The sequence below is a fragment of the Lepus europaeus genome, chromosome 5 (genome assembly GCF_033115175.1).
Source record: "Lepus europaeus isolate LE1 chromosome 5, mLepTim1.pri, whole genome shotgun sequence".
In the NCBI taxonomy this organism is placed as follows: domain Eukaryota; kingdom Metazoa; phylum Chordata; class Mammalia; order Lagomorpha; family Leporidae; genus Lepus; species Lepus europaeus.
In genome coordinates, this window is record NC_084831.1 from 79111715 (window position 1) to 79133422 (window position 21708).

Sequence of the window (21708 nt, forward strand, 5' to 3'; positions counted from 1 at the left end):
CACAGTGAATCTGGGTCAAAGAGAGTGGGCCAAGCCCAGGGCCAGTCTTGGTCCACGTCACCAAGGGTTGCTATTTCTCCAGTCCAGGAACCTGTGGCAGCTACTCCTGGATAACGACCTGCCCACTCTTCGGCTGGTTTACATGCAGTTGTATCACATTCCCTCCTGGCCACTTCTCCAAAGAGAATAGAGATGAGAAGTACCTTTGGAGAAGGCTTTCATAGGGACGCAAAGGCTCAACTGGATGCAAAATTTGAAAAGAGGGAAGAAATGGAATGCTAACCCTGAATGATTGAACAGAAGGTAAACAAACATCAGGTGACAGAGCAAACACACAGGAAATATGACCTCCCTACCCTGGGAAGGGCAACAGTTCTTGAATTAGTCTTTAATTCGGGGGAAGCTCTCAGTGGCTCTGGGATTTTGAACGCAAGTCTGAGCAAAAGCTTCCCTCTGGATTCCTGGAAGAACAGCACGAAGCGTGAGGACTGAGCAGTTTCAGAGTAGGTCAGTGTGAGAACCAGACTCTCGTGAAGAGAAGTTCCATGAGTCAACAGCAGCTGGCAGCAGTTCCTCTCCTCCAAGGCAGCCGAATCTTTGACCATCAGTGCAGAGGGCATCTTGGGGATGACCTAAGGCCAACCTTTGCTCTTCGGATGAGGAAATCTAGGTCCAGAAAGTGTGAAAGTCTTCTTTGGGGTTGCATAGCTGGTTAATGGCAGATCCGAGCTGAGGGCCACAGTGAGCTGACTTCCATTCCCCTTCCTCCACTAATGTGTCACTTGAGGTCAAAATAGTTGGGAGGCAGAATAAAGGGGAAAGTCTGAAAGTCACTAGTAGTCCTGTTATTAGATACATAGTTCAGTAAACATAGCCAGTTAAACATGGAAATATCCTAGTTGTGTCACTATCCATTGCCTTAATGAAGTGACTGGTACCCTTAACTATTCATGGCAGATGTTTCAAGTTTAGTATTTTAGCAATTATATACATTATACATAGATGTATACATATATATGTACATATATATATTTGAGAGGCTTCAAAAAGTTCATGGAAAATATGGAATTTAAAGACAATGCAAATTTACTGTGAAGCTATCTTATATATATGGCTAGAGAGTGAGATTTTACAATGTATTTCTTTTTTTTTTTTTGACAGGCAGAGTGGATAGTGAGAGAGAGAGAGACAGAGAGAAAGGTCTTCCTTTTTGCCGTTGGTTCACCCTCCAATGGCCGCTGCGGCCGGCGCACCTCGCTGATCCGAAGCCAGGAGCCAGGTGCTTCTCCTGGTCACCCATGCAGGTGCAGGGCCCAAGGACTTGGGCCATCCTCCACTGCCTTCCCAGGCCACAGCAGAGAGCTGGCCTGGAAGAGGGGCAACTGGGATAGAATCCGGTGCCCCAACCGGGACTAGAACCTGGTGTGCCGGCGCTGCAAGGCGGAGGATTAGCCTGTTAAGCCACAGCACCGGCCTACAATGTATTTCCAGTCTGAACACACACCTTAGCCATTTTGCCAGAAAAACAAACTTCAATTGCAGTATACACAGAATGATGACAAAATTATGTGTTTTGTAGTTTAAAAGCAAAATTGTTAAAGTCCACCCACCTAGCCTTCTCACTGTTGACTCATTTGAAAGGCAGAGTTACAGAGAAAGGGAAAGGTGGAGAGAGGATCTATTGGCTGGTTCACTCCCTGGTGGCTGCAAGAAGCTGGAGCTGGGCCAGCCCCAAGCCAGGAGCCTGGAACTCCATCCCGGTCTCCCATGTGGAAGACACGGGCCCAAGCACTTGAGCCATCATGCCTTCCCAGGTGCATCAAAAAAGCTGGATTGGAAGTGGAGCAGCTCAGATTGCAACAGGAGCCCATATGGGATGCTGGCATCGCAGGCAGCAGCTTAACCTGCTTGTGCCTTTATTCATTCTTACAGAGGGGCTTGCAACACAACACAGGTGGTGAAGAAGCAGGAGCAAGACAACAGCCCATTCAGTCAGTAGTGCACACGTCCTCTCGCAGAGCGAAGACCGCTCTGGCCAGCCGTGGAGTCTGCAGGCTGGGCCAGGGAAGGCCAGGCCCAGGGAAAGCACGTGAGCTGCTCTGCTCAGATGCTGATTTTCCAGTCCCTACCAGATGGCTAGCAGCAAGTAGCATGCCAGGTGGAGGGCGGATACAGGTTTTCTTCTCATTGTTCCTAATGTAGGTTAGAACCTCACCAACCTGAAAGGGCCCTCTTGTATTCTCCTCAAGACAGACACATGACACAGGCACAGCCAGTGTGCTCCAGAAGGAGGCCCGAAGTCGCCCAATCCAGCATCTTCATTTTCCAGGTCAGACACCAGATCCAATAACTCGACTCAGCTTAGCGTAAGCTCTGAGCGTGTGTTTTGCCAGCCTCAAGTGAATGTAGAGTGGGGGCAGAAAACATTTTAACAGCTCTGTGCATCTTTAAAAACACAAGTCAGACAAACGTATGTGCAGAGTACTTCCCTGGCAGATTTCTAGCTACCTGACTTAACTCAAAAATGCAGATTTTAAACTTACATTATAATAATTATCCAGTCCTCCAACAGTGTTCATTCACAGAAGGTACAGGTGCGAGCACTTTGGATTTGAGTCTTTTGTCTTCCTCCGTGCACTGGAGCAGAGGAGAGGTAGGCGGCTGCTGGCAACATGGAGGCGGGGTCGCAGAGCCATGTGCTGAGACGCCACCAACTCACCGCACGACCTCATCTTGGCAACTTGGCACCTGCAGAGTTTGAAGCAAATGACCTTTCAATGCTCTTGGCATTTGAACATCTGCCCTTTTCTGCGATGGTCCAGTCTGATGACAATGGTCCACAAAACCAAGTGGGGCCACCGTTGGTTTCCCCAAAGTGCTCCAAGCTTTAAAACCCAAACTGGGCCGGCGCCGTGGCTTAACAGGCTAATCCTCTGCCTTGCAGCGCCGGCACACCGGGTTCTAGTCCCGGTTGGGGCACTGGATTCTATCCCGGTTGCCCCTCTTCCAGGCCAGCTCTCTGCTATGGCCCGGGAAGGCAGTGGAGGATGGCCCAAGTGCTTGGGCCCTGCACCCGCATGGGAGACCAGGAGAAACACCTGGCTCCTGGCTTCGGATCAGTGAGGTGCGCTGGCCGCAGTGGCCATTGGAGGGTGAACCAACAGCAAAACGGAAGACCTTTCTCTCTCTCTCTCTCTCACTATCCACTCTGTCAAAAAACAAAACAAAACAAAAACAAAAACAAAAACAAACTATTAGCATAACCTCCACAGAACATTGTCCTCTGGTGAGGCCAAGAGCACATTTCTGAACGCAGACCATTTGACAAATGAGCCCGAATTCTTACAGCATGGCGAACTGCTGCCACCACTCCAGAACCATGGATGCCATGGGTGGAGCACTTACCATATACAGTGCTAGAGACCTGTCAGCTTGGGTCCATCTTGACCACAGTGGCACACAGGCTCCCTGTGTGAGACATGAGGAAAGCAGAGGTCACCTCAGCTCACCCAAGTCCACACAGCTAGGAAGCAGCAGGGCCGAGTTAATCCCCCTATTCCAACACCTGTGCTTCCCTGGTGGTGCCCAGGCACAGCCAGCCGGGCTGAAAGGCAGCCATACACTTGTGTTCTATCTAGGTTTTAAGTTACTGTGAAGAGCATTCTTTTTTTTTTTTTTTTTTTTTTGACAGGCAGAGTGGACAGTGAGAGAGAGAGAGGCAGAGAGAAAAGTCTTCCTTTGCCGTTGGTTCACCCTCCAATGGCCGCCGCGGTAGGCGCGCTGCGGCCGGCGCACCGCGCTGTTCCGATGGCAGGAGCCAGGTGCTTCTCCTGGTCTCCCATGGGGTGCAGGGCCCAAGGACTTGGGCCATCCTCCACTGCACTCCCTGGCCACAGCAGAGAGCTGGCCTGGAAGAGGGGCAACCGGGACAGGATCGGTGCCCCGACCGGGACAAGAACCCGGTGTGCCGGCGCCGCAAGGCGGAGGATTAGCCTGTTGAGCCACAGCGCCGGCTGAAGAGCATTCTTGATTCCAGTACTCGGAGTCTGTTTCTGAAACTTTGTCACTCACAGCACTTCCTTTGATTTCTTACAAATTTCCACCAAATAAAGCCATAGGCACTGCCATAGCAACACTGCAGCACAAACAGGGTGTAATCTTCGTCCACTGCAGTACACGGCTTGTTTTTTAATTTGTTTTTGTTGTTGTTTTGTTTTAACTAAAAAAACACTGCATTTGTATGCAGTGAACCAAATTCACAGCAACACGGATAAATACAACCTTCAGTTCTTGTTCTCTCTTTTTCTTATTTTTTCCTCCTTCTTTTGCAGGTCATAGCTTCAGGACATCAGAAACCGGATGACAACATTAGAGACTAAGCAGATCCCCAATACGGTGATGGAGGAGCAGGCAGCCCTGACCAGGGTCCCTGGGGCTCCCCCCAGCTGTGCTTGACACACGCCAAGACCCTGGGGCCACGACCCTGGCCTTGTGGAACCCGAGAGCGGCTCAGGTTCCCGCGGGAGGCCAGGCGCGACCCGTGTGCAGCAGGAACACGGGTGGCTGCGTGTGTGCGTGCGTGTACGTGTGTGCGCGCGCGAGTCGTGGTGCCCTCTCCCGGCCAGCCCTCTCCTGCGCGGGGGCTCAGGCATGTGAAACCTCCAGGCGCCCCGAGGTGGGCAGCTTGTCTCAGCCACCTGGCTAGGAAGGGATTGGAAGCCAAGGCTCTGGGGTGGGGTGGGGATAGTGTTTCACTCTACCCCATATGGCTCCTGGCTCCAGGGCACTCCTCAGAGCCTCTGTCACGACCCCTACCCAAGCCATCCCTGGTGTGGGTTTGGAGGCACCGGCAGCCCTGAGCAACTTTTCTCTCTAGCCCCAGCTTCTTCTTCTTCTTCTTCTTTTTTTTTTTAAGGCTTCCTGTGCGTCCTGGCTGCTTGAATGGAAGGCCTCAAGTGAAGAGGCCTGGGGGACCCGCCAGCGAAGGGTGGGGATGGCCCCGGGAACTGCCAGCTCTGGGTTCCACTGTCGTGAACCCCGAGCCACTGGTGGTCAGCGCTAGAAATGCTCCTTGGCTGATGGCTTGCTGAACTCGGGCGGAAGCGTCGGTGGAACGTGGAAGGCCAAGGACAGCAAGTGGCGAGACCCAGACAACCGACCGCTCCCGTGGTCCCTGCTCCGTGCTCGGTGCGCTGAGCGCCTCTGCCTGGCCAGCCCCTCACAGATACCCAGGGGCAGGTGGTGGCATTCTCGCCCAGCCCGGGGGAGACCCGCGGCTTTAAGAGGCCACCAATCCTGCAGTGGCAGAGCAGAGTCTCCCCAGGGCTTCTGACCCCAGAGCCTACTCAGGGGGTGATTTCCCAAGGAGAAAACAGAAGTAAGGCGGTGGCCAGGAGAGACCGCGTCATCTCTCAGGCTCGCAGACAGACTTGAACCAGCTTTAGGGCAGGGAGTGGAGAGGAGCGCAGGTACCCCTCCCCCTCCGTGTCCAGACCTAAAGAGGGGATCCAAGGTTCAGCCAGGAAGGCTCTTTGTTGAATCAATTGTTTTATGTTTTCAAAGCTAAAGTGGAAATGACCCAGTGAGGAAGGAACATGAGGACGACTTGGCCTGCTCACACAACTGAAATATATAGACCGGCCAAAGGTACAGCACTCCTCCACCCATCCCTTCCGAGAGAGAAGAGCCCTTTTGACCTGGAAGCCTATTCAAGCATTCCACTGGGGAAATCCCCATCGCCTCTGACGGGACACTGTGGGAAACCTTGTTCCTCAGAAGGCAGCCACACAAAGGGTTTTGTGCAAATGCTGGGCCACTATTCTATGACTGCAAAGAAACACCAGGAATGGTTTGTGACAAAAGCTGGACAGAGGATGCACGCCCAGATGCTGTCTTGGCCAGGTTGCAAGTTGAATGAGCTAATGTTTTCTGGCTCCTTCTTCCTTTGCTTTTCCAATTTGGTTTGAGTATTTGTATTCCTGTATTATTTTCCCTGTGCAATTTCAGCTGTCTGTACACAGTTAGATCATTTTCATAGCTGGGTGAGGAGACACTGCAGAAGTGAGATGAGCTACAGTTGATGGCTGGCTCTTCCCTAGGGAATGCCCATCCCATTGATCTAAAAGACTCTCTACCTGCACCCAGGATCTGAAGGTGCTGATCTAAGCCGTCTATCAGGTGGAAAGAGCCACAGCATCCCTTTGTGCTGGGGAACTGTGGGGGGAAGGTGAACACATCTTGTTTCTATAAATTTTGAGTTGATTTGCTGATCAAATCACATTATCCCTTGAGCCAAATCTAACTCCATGTTGTTATGCTGCAGACAAAAGAAAGGACTGTTTCCCAACAGCCTTGGCCCTTGGAAGTTCTGCAGATCTAGATCCTGGGCAAGGAGAAGGGAAGGAAAGTTATGCAGAAGAGGGTGGAGAGTGAACCTGGACTTGTATGTAGCTGTTCAAGTTAGTATGGAGGCTGGTGGCTTGTTCAAAGGAACAAGAATCTTGAAGAGTGAGATAAAGGGATCTCAAAGACATGGAGACTTATTTTGCTGATGAGGGCTCACAGGGCCTTGGTCACTGGTGTAGAACCTCACTGGTATTTACTCCATGAACCCAGCTCTTACAGCTATCTAGAATTTGGAACCCTTTGGGCAAAGCCAAGGCAAAGGTTTACTTTTGTGCCATCTCTGAAAATAATGTTGCAGTGAGTCACTGAGGAGCTCCCTGACTCTTTTTTTTTGTTTGTTTGTTTTTAAAGATTTATTTTTAAAAAGTTACAGAGAGAGGTAGAGACTGAGAGAGAGAAGTGTTCCAATTACTGGTTTACTCCTCAAATGGCTGCAACGCCCCCCCCCAGAGCTGAGCTGATCTGAAGCCAGGAGCCAGGAGCTTCTTCCAGGTCTCCCATGTGGGTGCAAAGGCCCAAGGACTTGGACCATCCTCTCTGCTGCTTTCCCAGGTGCATTATTAGGGAGCTGGATTAAAAGCAGAGCAGCTGGGACTCAAACCAGCACCTACATGTGATGCCGGCATTGTAGGCTGGGGCTTTAACCCACAGTGCCACAACACCAGCCCTGGAGCTCCCTGACTCTTAAAGTGCTTCCTAATCAGACACAACCACATCCAGGTCAGTGGCTTCTCCAGCACAGGCAGAGCCATCTCTCTGGCTCAGCCTCCTCATTGTCTCTTGCTTGCTTCTTTAGATCTGACTTTATGGCACTGACCTTATTTGTCCTCTCTTCTTTCCTCTTTTTGTCCTAATCATTCATTCATCCTTTAGTTAATAGGTGGTGAGTACCCTTCTATATGTCAAGCATGTTCTAGATGCTCAAGTGAATGAGGAATGTCTGCTATTAGGGAGCTCAGAGCCTCATGGGGAGCACAGATGATAAAGTGTGATGGCATCCAGTGAAGGGAACCCATGCCCAAACACTGAGTGAGGGCTAAATGATGAGGCAGCTAAGACTCAGATGAATGGAATACTTTACCCAAGTTCCTTCAGGTGGCTAATGAAAAGGTTGAAACCGACGAGATCAGTCAAGAACAAAAACGCCTGGCCTCCTGCCACCACCTCCCTCCTGAGGCTTCCCAGAGCCCCACAATCCGTGCCTTCTCTGGTTCTTTTTCAAATCCATTTGCACATAATTCCCACTCACTGTTTCCCCAGCACTGATCTATTCCTACCTCAGAATTCACATTCATCACTAGAGCCAAATGTCTGCCTATCCTCCTCTAAGGATTGCTATACTGATAAATTGAACTGGTAGATGTAAAAGCATTTTGAGACTATTGTGCAATACAAACCTAAGTACCAGAACCAAGAAGAACCATATCAATTCAATCAATAAATTAGCCAAAGGATCCATCACTGATAAATAGGAGGTTCTGTGGTGGGTAACATATGAGTTACATGACAGCATGAACCCATCCTTAAAGGAATTCATGGAGTTAGTGGTATAAGGTTAAAGAGGGAAGAAAGTCAGCATTTATAGAGTACCTGTCATGTAGTATGCACAGTGCTACCTGCCTTTCCTTCCACTATCTCACAACAATAATCCTCACAACAACCTAGGAGGTATTCATTACTTTCTTCAATGTATGTAAGGAATGTCCTTTCTCAACCTCTGTCTTCTTGTACAGTACAGCATAGGAGCTAAAAAGCCTTGGATCACAACCCGAACTGCTTGAATCTGTATCTAGACATTGATGATTACTTTTTGTGACTCTCAACAAATTACTCAGACTTTCTGTGCCTTGGTTGTAAAATCAGGATAAGAATAGAACCAGCTTTATGCTTTGTTGTAAGGGTATGGTTCAGAGTAAGCAGTAGATAAAAGTTAGGTATCATCATCAGCAACAGCATTCAGCCCTTTTTATTGGCAAAACCTTCTTGGATCTCCTATCACTAATTGGTCTCTTTTATTTCTGTATCCTCACATTACTATGGGCATGCCTCTCATCACCTTCTTATCTGTACCTGGTTATTGCATAAAAAACGCTCAATCTATGTTGAAGATTGGATGAATGGATTTTCTATTTCCCAAAACTAAGTCACATGCTCACAGAAGGTAAGGAGTATTGTGCTTTTTGTTATAAGGCAGACAAAACACCTGCATGTTCTAGATTAAAAAAAATACTTTCAAATGCATAGCAGACTTTCATGTAAATTCAAGGAATCTCCTTGGGGCACACACACACACACACACAAACACTCACAATGGTAAACTGCCACTGAAACACCCCCTTTCTGCCTTTCTCACTAACTTTGATGCTTGATTTTAAGGCTCCTATAAAGTATGGAAGACAAAACTTAAGGCCTTCAAAGAGGGAAGAGTTGGAACAAAAGTGAGACTTGGAGAAAAAAAGATGCACACTCAGTGAAAGAGCAGACTAGAAGGATCCACCTGTCTGAATGAAGGAAAACAAGCAAGTGTGTTTGTCTTGGCTTGGGCACATGAGATGTTAAAATTATAGACCTCCCCGAAAACAGGTTTTGGATTTGACTTTGTACTACCTACACGGACTGGAAAACCTCGGTTGAAAAGTTAGTTCAGAATTGTCCCAGGTTAGTAGCATCCAAGGGCACCTGGCAGAAGCAGCTCTTCTCCAGAGGGACAGGCACACAGGCCTCACAGGAGTCTAACAAAATGAAAGTCACTAAGCATGAGATAACAATCTTAAATTAGAAACCATGCTAAGAAACAAGTTACCACAAGTGAGAAAAAGCAGAAACCACAATGCATAGATATCTACCTTACATAAGTTATCATTACATGAATCGTTTACAATGTTTAAAGAAATAAAGAAATCAAAAATGTTTTAAAAATTAAATAAAGCCTAAAAATAGAAGGCAGAATTGAGAATACTTAAATTTATATGTACAGATATATAACATACATACATAAAATTATTAAAGTTAGAAATGTAATAAATGAGTAAAAGTACAATAGATATAGATAAAGAGAGAATTAGGGAACTGGAACATGAATCTGGAGAAATTACTCCAGATACAGCAATAAAAAAGGGGGACACCAAAGAAATGAGAAATATGTGATGGTACAGGGGTCAGGAAACAAGAAAAGACAGTATTCAGGGGAATTGCTGAAAGTAGTTCCAGAATTAAGCAGTAAGAAGCGGGATTTTTTTACATGGTAGATGTCATGTCAATATTTGTTTAGTTGGATTACAGGGCCTCTAGCATTTGCTTGTTCTTTGCTTCATACATTTATTTTTAAAATTTTCACCACAGATCCAGAGGTGAGCAAAACAAACTCCTTGTGTTCTGGATGAAGATGATATTATATGTGAATAAATTAAAACTTAAGATCTTTTTAGATTATAAGAAGGGCTATGAAGGAAAGAAAAAATTAAGAGATATAGGGGATACGATTTCACTAAAGAAGTGAAACTTCAATAAGAAGTCATTTGAAGGGGTCAGTGTTGAGGCACAGTGGGCTAAGACACTGCCTGGGATGCCAGCATCCCATAAGGGTGATGGTTCAAAAAAAAAAAAAGTATAGGAAAGGGAAAGAGGAATTAATGATGATTTTTAGTTTTGTATATTGAGTGACTGACTGAATGATGTGACCATTTTCCAATGTGGAGACAAGTAGAAGAGTAATGTGATTGGGTTAGGGTGGGAACATGGAGCGGGGATTCTGTTGAGGGCATGTTAAGCTTGAGATGCCTGTCAGATGTCCAAGGAGACAGGTATATATATAAGAATACAAGATACTTCCAAACATTCAGGAAAAATGGAATGTTCATTTTGTTATAAAAATTTTTTGAAATCCGTGTGTAGTTTTTTCAAAATGTACATTTTTCATGAACTTTTTTTTTTTTTTGACAGGCAGAGTTAGACAGCGAGAGAGAGAGAGAGAGACAGAGACAGAGAGAAAGGTCTTCCTTTGCCGTTGGTTCACCCCCAAGTGGCTGCTACGGCTGGCGAGCTGCGCTTATCTGAAGCCAGGAGCCAGGTGCTTCCTCCTGGTCTCCCATGAGGTGCAGGGCCCAAGGACCTGGGCCATCCTCCACTACCTTCCCTGGCCACAGCAGAGAGCTGGACTGGAAGAGGAGCAACCAGGACAGAATCCTGCGCCCCAACTGGGACTAGAACCCAGGGTGCCGGCGCTGCAGGCAGAGGATTAGCCTATTGAGAGCCACAGCGCCAGCCTCATGAACTTTTTGAAGACCCTTCATATGCTTGTATCTCAACAAAAATTTGGCATCAAAATGAACTTAACTTTTGATTCAATTTTCCATGAATTTTTAAAGCACCTTTATATGGAGGACCTCAGGAAAATGAGCCCCATGCTAAGGAATACTAATACTTGATTCTGCGTTAAAGATCTACCTGTATTATCAGTGTGTTCAGGGATAAACATTGGAGTCTGACCACTTCTAGCCACAGACTCTATGTGAAAAAGGTCGGTGTAATTCTTGAGTTCAGGCCATTCTTTCTGACCTCCTACCCAACCCAGAGGCAGAGAATGAATTTTTTCCAAGCCTATCTAACCCTGAAGCTTTTGGTAGCTGCTGTAATTTTAAGCCAATGGGCTTTCTGAGGGATGCCAAAAGACTGAATACAGAAAATGCCTCAGTGACAACCCCAAGCAGCTGTTGTGTGGGGAAGGGTGGAGAAGTCCTCATGTCATCTGGCTCCCACCCACTCCCGCCCACCAGCTGAGAGCATTGTGTCCAAGAGATCCAAGGGAGTAGAGTCAAGAAAATGACACATCAGGAGGTACAAAGGAAAAGGAGATCCCAGCATGAGGTAATGACTGAAAAATGCCCATTACATAAGCGAAAGTGAAACCCAAGGAACATATAAACAAAGGGTATCAGATTGATATAAAAATACAAGAAGCTCACTCTGTGGTTGCTGACATACATCATTGTGGAAACAGAATCATGTCCAAAATGACTATGGTTAAGCTTGGAACCACATGACAGAAGCATCAGGAAGTTCCAAAAGAATCAAGAATAATTTGAACAAAGTAGCATTCTTTCCCTGGCTTAGGGCTTTGATAGAAGAGACAGCTCCCAGGGGACCAAGCGCCTTCAGTAGTTCACATTAGAGAAGGAAGCTAGTGCCTTTGAAAAGAAAGCACTGGTAAGTTGTCTGACATCTGACAGCACTCAGGATTCAGCCCGCTAGTCCGTTAAGACTGTAGTGGGATAGTTCTCTTCTCATAATACATAGATTCTGAGAAGCCACTGAGAGTTTCTCTCCTTGCTCATGAAAACCAGGACTATTATTTTAATCCTGAAGCTGATCATGCCCACTCTTAATGACTACTAGGAAACTAAGAACTAAATATATGACCTCCCCTTAATTTATTAAATCTGCAAAACTTTAGAATAGCATGTAGCTCATATGATAATGTCACTCTGGCCTTGATTTATTTCCACATCTGTATTTTTCTTTCCTTCCCATTTTCTTGGTTTTTGTTTTGTTTTTTCTCCCAGAGAGCAAAGCAAAATTTAATTAAGTCACTGCTGCCAAAGTGGTCTGGGGTGGGGGTGGGGGGGACTCCAAGAGAGGCTAAACCCTCTGAGGGTTTAGATGGTCTGAGTCTTTTAAACACTTTTAGGGGAAAAGAAAAATAAAACAAAATAAAACAGAGCAGCAGCTAACAATCAGATAGAAGGTGGAGACAAAACCCATCAAAAGGCCAGGTTTGTAATCTTGCCTATCCTGTCTAGCTTGCTCTTGATAAGAGAAAAAAGCCATCAGAAGGGAGGGATAGGTGACTTCTGAAAAGTATATTTCACATGTTGTGTGTTCGGCATACAAAGTCTCTGCCCAAACAAGGCAGCATGAAAAGCAGGTGTCTCGTGGTGTTATGACATTTCAGTGAACCGAAGAGGTTCTAATTACCATCTGTAGACACCCACGGCAGAATCATTAAGCTCATTAGACAGAGGAATCTGACTTCAACCATGACAGGATGGCAAATTAAATGTTCATGGACAAAAGGCGGTGGTATTCAAGGTAAGATGGGCAGAGCTAATAAAAACAATCGAATGCACAATTCCAACTCCTGTACTGATTGATTTCCACATGGCCCATGAAAGGATTGCAGTATGAGCTCCTTTGGTCGGCAGGTGGTTATCCTTGACAGAAACAGAGCCACGTCCTAGGCATTGCTGGTCCATCAGCTTCCTTCCACCTGGAGTGGCCAGACTCTAGTCTGTTTGAGGGCGTCAGCATCTACCTCCTGTCTCAGTGAGGGTTACTTTGCTTGCCTTCTGATTGTTTATCTACCTTTCAGTAGTTTTTATTCATTTTTTAAATTATGATATTTTTAAAAAGATTTATTTATTTATTTGCAAGTCAGAGTTAAACAGAGAGAGGAGAGGCAGACAGAAAGAGAGAGAGAGAGAGAGAGAGAGAGAGAGAAGTCTTCCATCTGCTGGTTCACTCCCCAGATGGCCACAATGGCCGGAGCTGCACTGATCCCGAAGCCAGGAGCCAGGAGCCTCCTCTGGTCTCTCATGTGGATGCTGGGGCCCAAAGACTGGGGCCATCTTCTACTGCTTTCCCAGGCCATAGCAGAGAGCTGGATCGGAAGAGGAGCTGGCAGGTCTCAAACCGGCACCTATATGGAATGCCGGCACTTCAGGCCAGGGCATTAACCCACTGCGCCACAGCACCAGCCCCAATTACAACATTTTTAAAAAAAAATCTTAAACTACAAAAGTAGTAAAAGGCAAAGTCAAAATTCAAATATTATTGAAATGTATAGGTGGGCGCCGCGGCTCAATAGGCTAATCCTCTGCCTGTGGTGCCAGCACCCCAGGTTCTGGTTTAGGTCGGGGCACTGGATTCTATCCTGGTTGGTCCTCTTCCAGTCCAGCTCTCTGCTGTGGCCCGGGAAGGCAGTGGAGGATGGCCCAAGTGCTTGGGAGACCAGGAGGAAGCACCTGGCTCCTGGCTTCGGATGGGCGCGGTGCGCTGGCCGCAGTGGCCATTTGGGGGGTGAACCAACGGAAAAGGAAAACCTTTCTCTCTGTCTCTCTCTCACTGCCCACTCTGCCTGTCAAAAAAATAAATAAATTTAAATAAAAGTATAAAATATAAAATCAAATTTTCTCTCCTTTGCCCCCTTCTCTCATTCCTTTGCTCCTTCCCATTCCTCAAGGGTAACCACTGGTAACGATTAATGTGAATCCTCCAGATCTTTTCTAGGCATAGGCAGACATTATTTACATAATTATTTACATATTCAAAAAGTTTATGGAAAATGAAATCAAAAGATAAATTTAACTTGGTACAAAAATGCTGGAATCCATGCATAGGTTTTTCATATTATGTATCTTTCATGAAATTTTTGAAGAGCCTTCAACACACACACATACTTTTACAGTCTGTGTATAGGGCCAGCACTGTGGCACAGTGGATTAAGGCCCCAGCCTGTGGTGCTGGCATCCCTATGAGCCTCTGTTCAAGTCCCAGCTGCTTCTGATCCAGCTCTCTGCTATGGCCTGGGAAAACAGTAGAAGACAGCCAAAGTCCTTGGGCCCCTGTACCCCCGTGGGAGACCTGAAAGAAGTTCTTGGCTCCTGGCTTCAGATTGACTCAGCTCTGGCCATTGTGGTCATTTGGAGAGTGAACCAGTGGATAGAAGACCTCTCTGTCTCTGTCTCCACCTCTCTCTGCAACTCTTTCAAATAAATAAAATAAATCTTAGAAAAAGAATAAAGTCTGTATATAGCTTTAAAACTTATTTATTTTGTTTGAAGGGCAGAGAGAGATAGAAATAAAGATAGATATAGACAGATGATAGCTATAGATGGTAAGTAGATAGATGGTAGACAGATAGATATAGATAGATATTTGCTAGTTCACCCTACGAATGCCTGCAACAGCCAAGGAGGCACCAGGCTAGAGCAAGGAGCCCAGAACTTAATCCAGGATTTCCGTATGAGTAGCAGGGACCCAACTATGTGGGCCGTTATCTGCTGCTTCTAGGTTGTGCATCACTAGGGAGCTGGAATTGGAAGCAGAGCCAGGACTCAAAGCCAGGTGCTCTGATATGGGATGAGGGGGTTAACTACTAGACCATATGCCTGTCCCTCTTTTGTTTTTTAAAAAAAGATTTTTTTCTACTCAAATTATTCTATATCTTACTTCTAGCAACTACTGCAACAGTATGTAGAAGATTACACTTCTATTACATAGATATCAATTGTATTTTAATGACTGCAGAATGAATTATAAAATCATAGTGAAAATATATCTTTTCAGAAAAATTATTTTGAAAATATATTTTAATGTATTCAATCTATTGAGGAACATTTATATTGCTTCTAATATTTCTTTCTTTCTTTCTTTTTTTTTTTTTTTTTTTTGACAGGCAGAGTAGACAGTGAGAGAGAGAGAGACAGAGAAAGGTCTTCCTTTTTGCCGTTGGTTCACCCCCCCAGTGGCTGCTGCAGCTGGCACGCTGTGGCTAGTGCATCACGCTGATCCGAAGCCAGGAGCCAGGTGCTTCCCCTGGTCTCCCATGGGGTGCAGGGCCCAAGGACTTGGGCCATCCTCCACTGCACTCCTGGGCCATAGCAGAGAGCTGGCCTGGAAGAGGGGCAACCGGGATAGAATCCGGTACCCCGACCAGGACTAGAACCCGGGGTGCCGGTGCCGCAAGGTGGAGGATTAGCTTATTGAGCCACGGCGCCAGCCTGCTTCTAATATTTCAATAGTATAAATACCACATATGGCACTCTTATACTTGTGACCTAATTTTTCTCTTTTTTATTTCTAGGAGAAGTGCCAGGTAGAAGGAAATGTGTATGTTGAGTTTTGACAGGCACTGCCAAATCACCTTCTGGAAAGAATAGATTTTGACAGTCATTTTAATTTTTGGCAGAACTGATTGGCAAGAACATGGTTCTCATTTTAATTGATATTTACTTGATCAGCAATGAGAATGATCCTCATCTTCAATCCTTTTCACCAGAGCAATGTCTAGCACAGGATGGCTTTCAGTATATAGTAGTTGCAAGGAAAAACGAGTGAATAAGCAGGACTTCTGTGTACTTGAGGGTAAATAAGGAGAGAGGAGAATGAGTGAAAGTCCACATGAAAACTTCTCATAGTGCTTTTTCTTATTCTAAGGCATAAGTGCTTTGATGCCTGGACTGGTACACTGGGACATACTTGAGCAAGCATTGCACAAAACAAGGAATAGGGTGGTCTGCTTTATTCTGCCCATGAGCTCCCATTCTTGGTGTGAGCGCCTTGCAATGAGAGAGCTGACTGTGTGGCTTGGGTTTATTTCTTTTACATATAGATGACCAATACAAACAGTATTATTTTGAGTTACTGACCCCTAAGCACTGGAAAATTGTGTATTTACATATTAGGAAAGTCAACCATAATTGAATTCTCAAAGGCAAATTACACCTCATGTTTATTCTGGTATTCATATGATAGCTTTTGGCTCAAAGCACTGAATGATGTCAGGACTTACTCTGACAGTGTTCCTTTTACCAGTGTCACCACACTAATAGTTGCAAGTAACATAAACAATCCTTAGGAAATTATGGAGAAAGAAATTTATTAAAAAACCATTGGAAGTCCATTGGCTAATCAATGCATGATAGGGCACTAGGAACCAATATGGTGGTCTTATAGCAGGGTATGGCTGTAATGTGTGTCCTCTTCACATGGCAAATAGTTTTGGTTTCTTGGTCTCTGTGTCCAAGAGTCTAATTCTAGGAAATAAGCATTTTATTGGCCTAACTCAGGCCTCAAGGGAAGTCAGGCTCTTAGTTACAGTCCTAACAGATGGATCAACAGGAAGGAGATCCTCCTTCAAAAGGAAATTGACTTATTGTTAGGAAGTAAAATGGATGCTGATCAGCCAAAAACAAAACAAGCCAAACAATCAAAATTATCTCTGACATAAAACTTACCAATTGCCTTTTTTCCCTTTCGCTCTGTAAACCTGCCAGTTCCCACAGCCACTGCAGACTGGGAACTCAGAGCAGAATAAGGGAGACATCCCATGCCTTGTTTTGTGCAATTCTTGCTCAAATACATCCCATTAAACCAGACCTAGGGTCAAAATATTTATGTCTTACAACAAGGAAAACCACCCTGAGAAATTTTCATATTGACCTTCACTCATTCTCTGTTCTTATTTATCCTCGAATGCACAGAAGTCCTATGTATTCATTTATTCATTCATTCGTCCTTGCAACCAGTACAGACACCAGTCCTGTGCTAGACATTGATCTCAGTGCTGAGGGAACTGCGGTGGAGTGGAAAGACAAGATCTCTGCCCTGCTGACAGACCAAGTCGGAAGGAGTAATCAGGGTTGGAATTTTGGCATTAGACCTTATCTTAAATGCAAAAGAAGGCCACACAAAGGTTTTGGGTGAGCAGGAAACATGATCAGATTATATTTTATATACATTATTCAAACTAGTATGTAGAGAAGGAACTCTAAGGGGATAAGAACAGAGGTTAAGAGATGGGAGGACCCGTGTAGTAGCTAGTGCAAGGGTGAATGGAAATTTCCCTTGGCTTCTGAAGGCTTGCTGGAATGAGCTGACAATACACAGATTAAATAGGAGAAAAGCCATACAAACTTATTTACGTGCAAAAGGAGAAAAAGCAGAGCACAGGGGAAAATCACTGGAATCTGACTGCCCACTAGCTCAATATTATTCAGAAACTTATGTGCCCCCTTTTCTATGAGGAAGGGGGGAATAGGGAGTGCAAACAATTTTAAGGGGAACAGTGCATGATTTTAGGAGGCCTCCATGGGCTTGAAAAACATACAGTGGCCTGGAACAACACCTGTTTAGCCTGCAGAACAGATAATGGCTTGTAAGTGATTCTCTTTGGAGGACAGAATGGGACTAAAATATGAGACAGTGGTGTGTGACAAAAGTCTCTCCAGGTGTATTGACAGACTCCATTCTTTCTTCTTATGAGTTTAGTCTTCTTTGGTTAATGAAGTTTCAGCAAGAAATCTGCAGCCACTGTGTTCCTCTTTGGGCAGACCCAGTTGGTAGATAAGGGAGTCTTGCAGAAAGTCTCTCCTTTTCTGGGAGGGGGAGACACCAGGGAACGTTGTAGGGACCACGATTCCCAAGGTGGATTCTAAGGACTCTAACCTTGTCAATGGACGGATCTCTGGGGTCTCATTTTCTCCTCTCCTCTCCTCTCCTCTTCTCTCCTCTCCTCTCCTCTCCTCTCCTCTCCTCTCCTCTCCTCTCTCTTCTTCCTTTTTTTTTTTTTTTTTTGACAGACAGAGTGGATAGTGAGAGAGAGAGAGAGACAGAGAGAAAGGTCTTCCTTTTTGCCGTTGGTTCACCCTCCAATGGCTGCTGCGGCCGGCTCATTGCGCTGATCCGAAGCCAGGAGCCAGGTGCTTCTCCTGGTCTCCCATGCGGGTGCAGGGCCCAATCACTTGGGCCATCCTCCACTGCCTTCCCGGACCATAGCAGAGAGCTGGCCTGGAAGAGGGGCAACCGGGATAGAATCCAGCACCCCGACCGGGACTAGAACCCGGTGTGCCAGCGCCGCAAGGAGGAGGATTAGCCTGTTAAGCCACGGCGCCGGCCATCTTCTTCCTTTTTTAAAAAAAGACTTATTTAGGGGCTGGCACCGGGGCATAGCAGGTAAAGCTGCTGTCTTCAGTGCCAACATTCCATATGGGCGGCAGTTCGAATCCTGGCTGTTCCACTTCTGATCCAGCTCTCTGCTATGGCTTGGGAAAGCAGTGGGAGATGGCCCAAGTCTTTGGGCCCCTGCACCTGCCTGGAAGACCTGGAAGAAGCTCCCGGCTCCTGGCTTCGGATCAGTGCAGCTCCAGCCATTGCAGCCATCTGGGGAATGAACCAGTGGATGGAAGACCTCTCTCGCTCTCGTTTTCTCTGCCTCTGCCTCTCTGTAACTCTACCTTTCAAAGAAACAAATAAAATTTTTTTTAAAAAAAGGACTTATTTACTTGAAAAGCAAAGTGACAGAGAGAAAGAGAGAGAGAGAGAGAGAGAATGAGAATCTTCCATGCCCTAGTTCACTGCTCAAATGCAGGTCTGAGTTGGGTCAAAACCAAGAGCCAGGAGCCAGGAACTCCATCTTGGTCTCCATCTTGGTCTGCAACACTAGAAAAAAAGGTTACTTACCCTAGCGTGGTGAACAAAAGGTAAAGGAATTGAAAAGAATAAAGACATATTTGGGTGGTAGAATGCCTAATAGTTGGTGGTTCTATTAGTCAGCTTTCTGTCACTATAATGAGATACCTGAGATGAGATATTCATGAAAGAGTTTTGGAGGTTCAAAGTCAAGATCAGACAGCCCCGGTGGTTTGGGCTTTGATGAGGGCAGTGGATGGCAATGGTAGAGCTGTGCAGAAGAAGGATCACATGATGAGCCAGGAAGCAGAGAGACAGGCTGGGCCCAACTCGGGCTTTTATAATAACCCTCTCACAAGAATTATATTCTGAGGGCATGCCCCTAGTAACTTAAAGACTTCCCCCTTAGGCTTCACTTTCTAAGCACCATAATTGGATTAAGTTTCTACTCTCTTAGTACCATTAACTTATGAATTTGGGACCTAAAATCCTGCATGAGTTTGAGAACAAGATCATAGTCAAGCCAGTGCAGCAGAAAGAGGCTTTGTTATTTCTGGCATGAACAATTGGGTGAGTGGTGACTACAGTGAGAAACCCAGGAGGACCTGGCTCAAGGGCAGGTGGAGAAAAGGATGACTTAGCTTTGGGTCACACAGGGATATGTGTGATTCTCACATAAGGGATGCAGTAGGGTGTCTGAGTCTGGCTCAGGAGAGAGATCAGAATGTGGAGTCGCCAGTGGTCACAGCAACAAGGAATTAGAACACATTGCCCGAGGAGAAAGTATAGACCAAAAAGGCAGAGTCACCAACATTGAACTCACGTAATTTAAAAAGAGGGAACTCTGGGATATTTTGCCTTAAACACTGTAGCTTTTGCATTCCTTGGAGCCCTACATCAGTTCTGAAGCTCTGAAGCCCTTCTCTACAGTCTTCAGAAACAACCTGCCTGTCCATTTAAGAGGGTTACTAACCGAGGCAACATCCCTTGCAGATGCATTATTTGGCCCAGTTTGCAGAGATTCCCAACTAACTTAGTTCAGTTCCATTTGTTCAGAGGGAGAGGTGTTGCTCATCATGCCATACCTACACATGAACTGTCCAGATTAGTCCTCCACGTTGGTTCAAGGGGTCTCAGGTTCCCAGGGCCAGTGGACCCCGGGCCGCATAGGCTATGTGGCAGTGCCGGTGGAATGGTAGGATCCACATTACCAACAGTCCAGCCCTGAATGAGTCCCTTTGACTCTGCTCCCAGAGTTGAGTCCCCTACGCCCTCCACATAGCCCTCTCCTGCCTGCTTGGTCCTCTTCTGCCTCACTTCCTCACCCTGAGACTAGGTTACCCTGTGGAAGGAGGTACAGCAGAGCAGATGAACAGGCTGATCTAGAACATGCCACACCTTCAGATGCCATGTCACCTACAGTCCACTGATTCCGGGATCGGCGGGTCCTGGAGTTCTGAACACTGCCAGGAGGCCTTGGACCACGGAGAGGAATATCAGATGCCCAAGCTTCAGAAAGCCACACAGTTTTGGTAAATATATTCACAATTTGAAAACCATATTTGCAAAAATCTGGGTGTCTCCGGTCCAGCCCTTCCTATTAATCAAACGAATTGCTCAGCCTCATGGCTCAGTCTACGATCTTAGCCTTGACCGCTGCTGCCCATGGAGGCCTCGATGAATTCCTCTCTGAGCCTCCAGACTGCCTTGGCTGGCGACTTGTTCTCCTTGGGACAACTTTCGCCTGAGCTGAGCAGCCTGGCCCCCAGCTGTGCTGCGCCTTCTCTCCGGTAAGAGGAAACTGCTTTCAGCTTAGTCCATTAACACAAACATTCAAAAGCAAACATCCAAAAGCCACAGATCTTGTTCACATAAATAAAATAGAATTGAGAAAAAGCTTTGCCCCAAGAAACCAAAGGGGTGTTTTAAAAAAAAACTGCCCTTGCTCTCCAAGGAGGCAGGCAATGAAGCCACAGCCATTCCAAAGGTTTGTGTGCTTAGCAGAGCTGCGTGGCTGTGGCTGCGGGCCTTTGAGGAGGAAATGCCAGCCCTGGCACAGGCAGGCTGCCAGCCCCTGAAAGTACCAGCGAGAAGCAGAAAACAGTGCAGGAGACGGGGGAGCACGGTAGGGAAGTGAAAAGCGGGGAGGAAGCGACAGGGCAGAGAGATGAGGAGGTTCTGCTCCTCTGGGTCCCCACCCCCAGACCAGAGAGCCATCGGACAGGGCAATTCACTGTGTCCCCGAGACAGAGCTGAGGCCTGGCGGGTCCTAGGTGGCGGCACAGCCCAGGGTGACTAAGGCCGAGAGGAGGGGTGTGCAGTGTCGCAGAGGGGTGGAGAGGGGTGGTGGTGTCTGGGCTGAGAAATGCCTTTGCTTTGAAAGCTTTGGAGGAAATTAACTTTACAAGGTGCCTCCCTGTCTCCCAGAGTTATTAAAAGAAAGGAGGGAGCAAAGAAGAAATGGAAAAATGGTAATACCTCAGGAAGGGCTGTGTGCTCAGCCGAAGGAAATGGGAGGGAGATGAAGTGACGAATGTGCAGCCTCTCCTAAGGGAGGAAGAGCTTTGAATGTGACCTTGTGCAAATGGAAAAAAATCAAAATCAAAAAAATCTAACAACAACCGCCGCTGTGGCCAAGAGGAAAACACATGCGCGTGCGCATACACACCTTTGACTATCTAGAGATGAGTGACTAGCCTATAAATCTTCAAGTGAATAAAACGTCTGTGAGTATGCCTGTCTCAATAAAGCCTCACCGAATGCTAACGGCAGGGCAGTGAGAGGAGAATCGGTGGTGTTTATGGAGTCACAAGAAGGTATAAATCTGGGAGTCTTTGGGAGTCATTACAGTTTGGGCCTATAGGTGTTTAGGCATTGCTTTCTCTTTTTTTGCTGGTGAAGAGGAGTTAGAAAGTAATAGACCTAGAACTTCTTCCAAAAACCAGGGACAGGGGAGTCAACTGAACTGCTGATTTCACTGGGTAGGAAGCCAGGTGTTTTCCAACCTGCTAGAGATTTGGGTTTTGAGTTTTTTGAAACTCTCTGCCTGACAATAATCCTCAGCTTGGCGGGGCCGCTCTCCTCCGGCTCTGGCCAGCCCAGCATGCGTCTGAAAGC

The 21708-nt window shown here is 46.4% G+C and overlaps 1 protein-coding gene across 1 annotated transcript in view; it reads right to left on the minus strand.

Annotated features, from left to right (window-relative positions):
* Positions 1-2539: 2539 nt before the first annotated feature.
* The window catches only part of ZNHIT6 (zinc finger HIT-type containing 6), a 109475-nt gene continuing 90306 nt past the window's right edge, over positions 2540-21708 (minus strand). Inside the window, exon 10 of the mRNA XM_062191648.1 lies at positions 2540-2748. Coding sequence (XP_062047632.1) covers positions 2729-2748 — 20 coding nt within the window. The 3' untranslated portion in view covers positions 2540-2728. The remainder of the gene's footprint in view (positions 2749-21708) is intronic.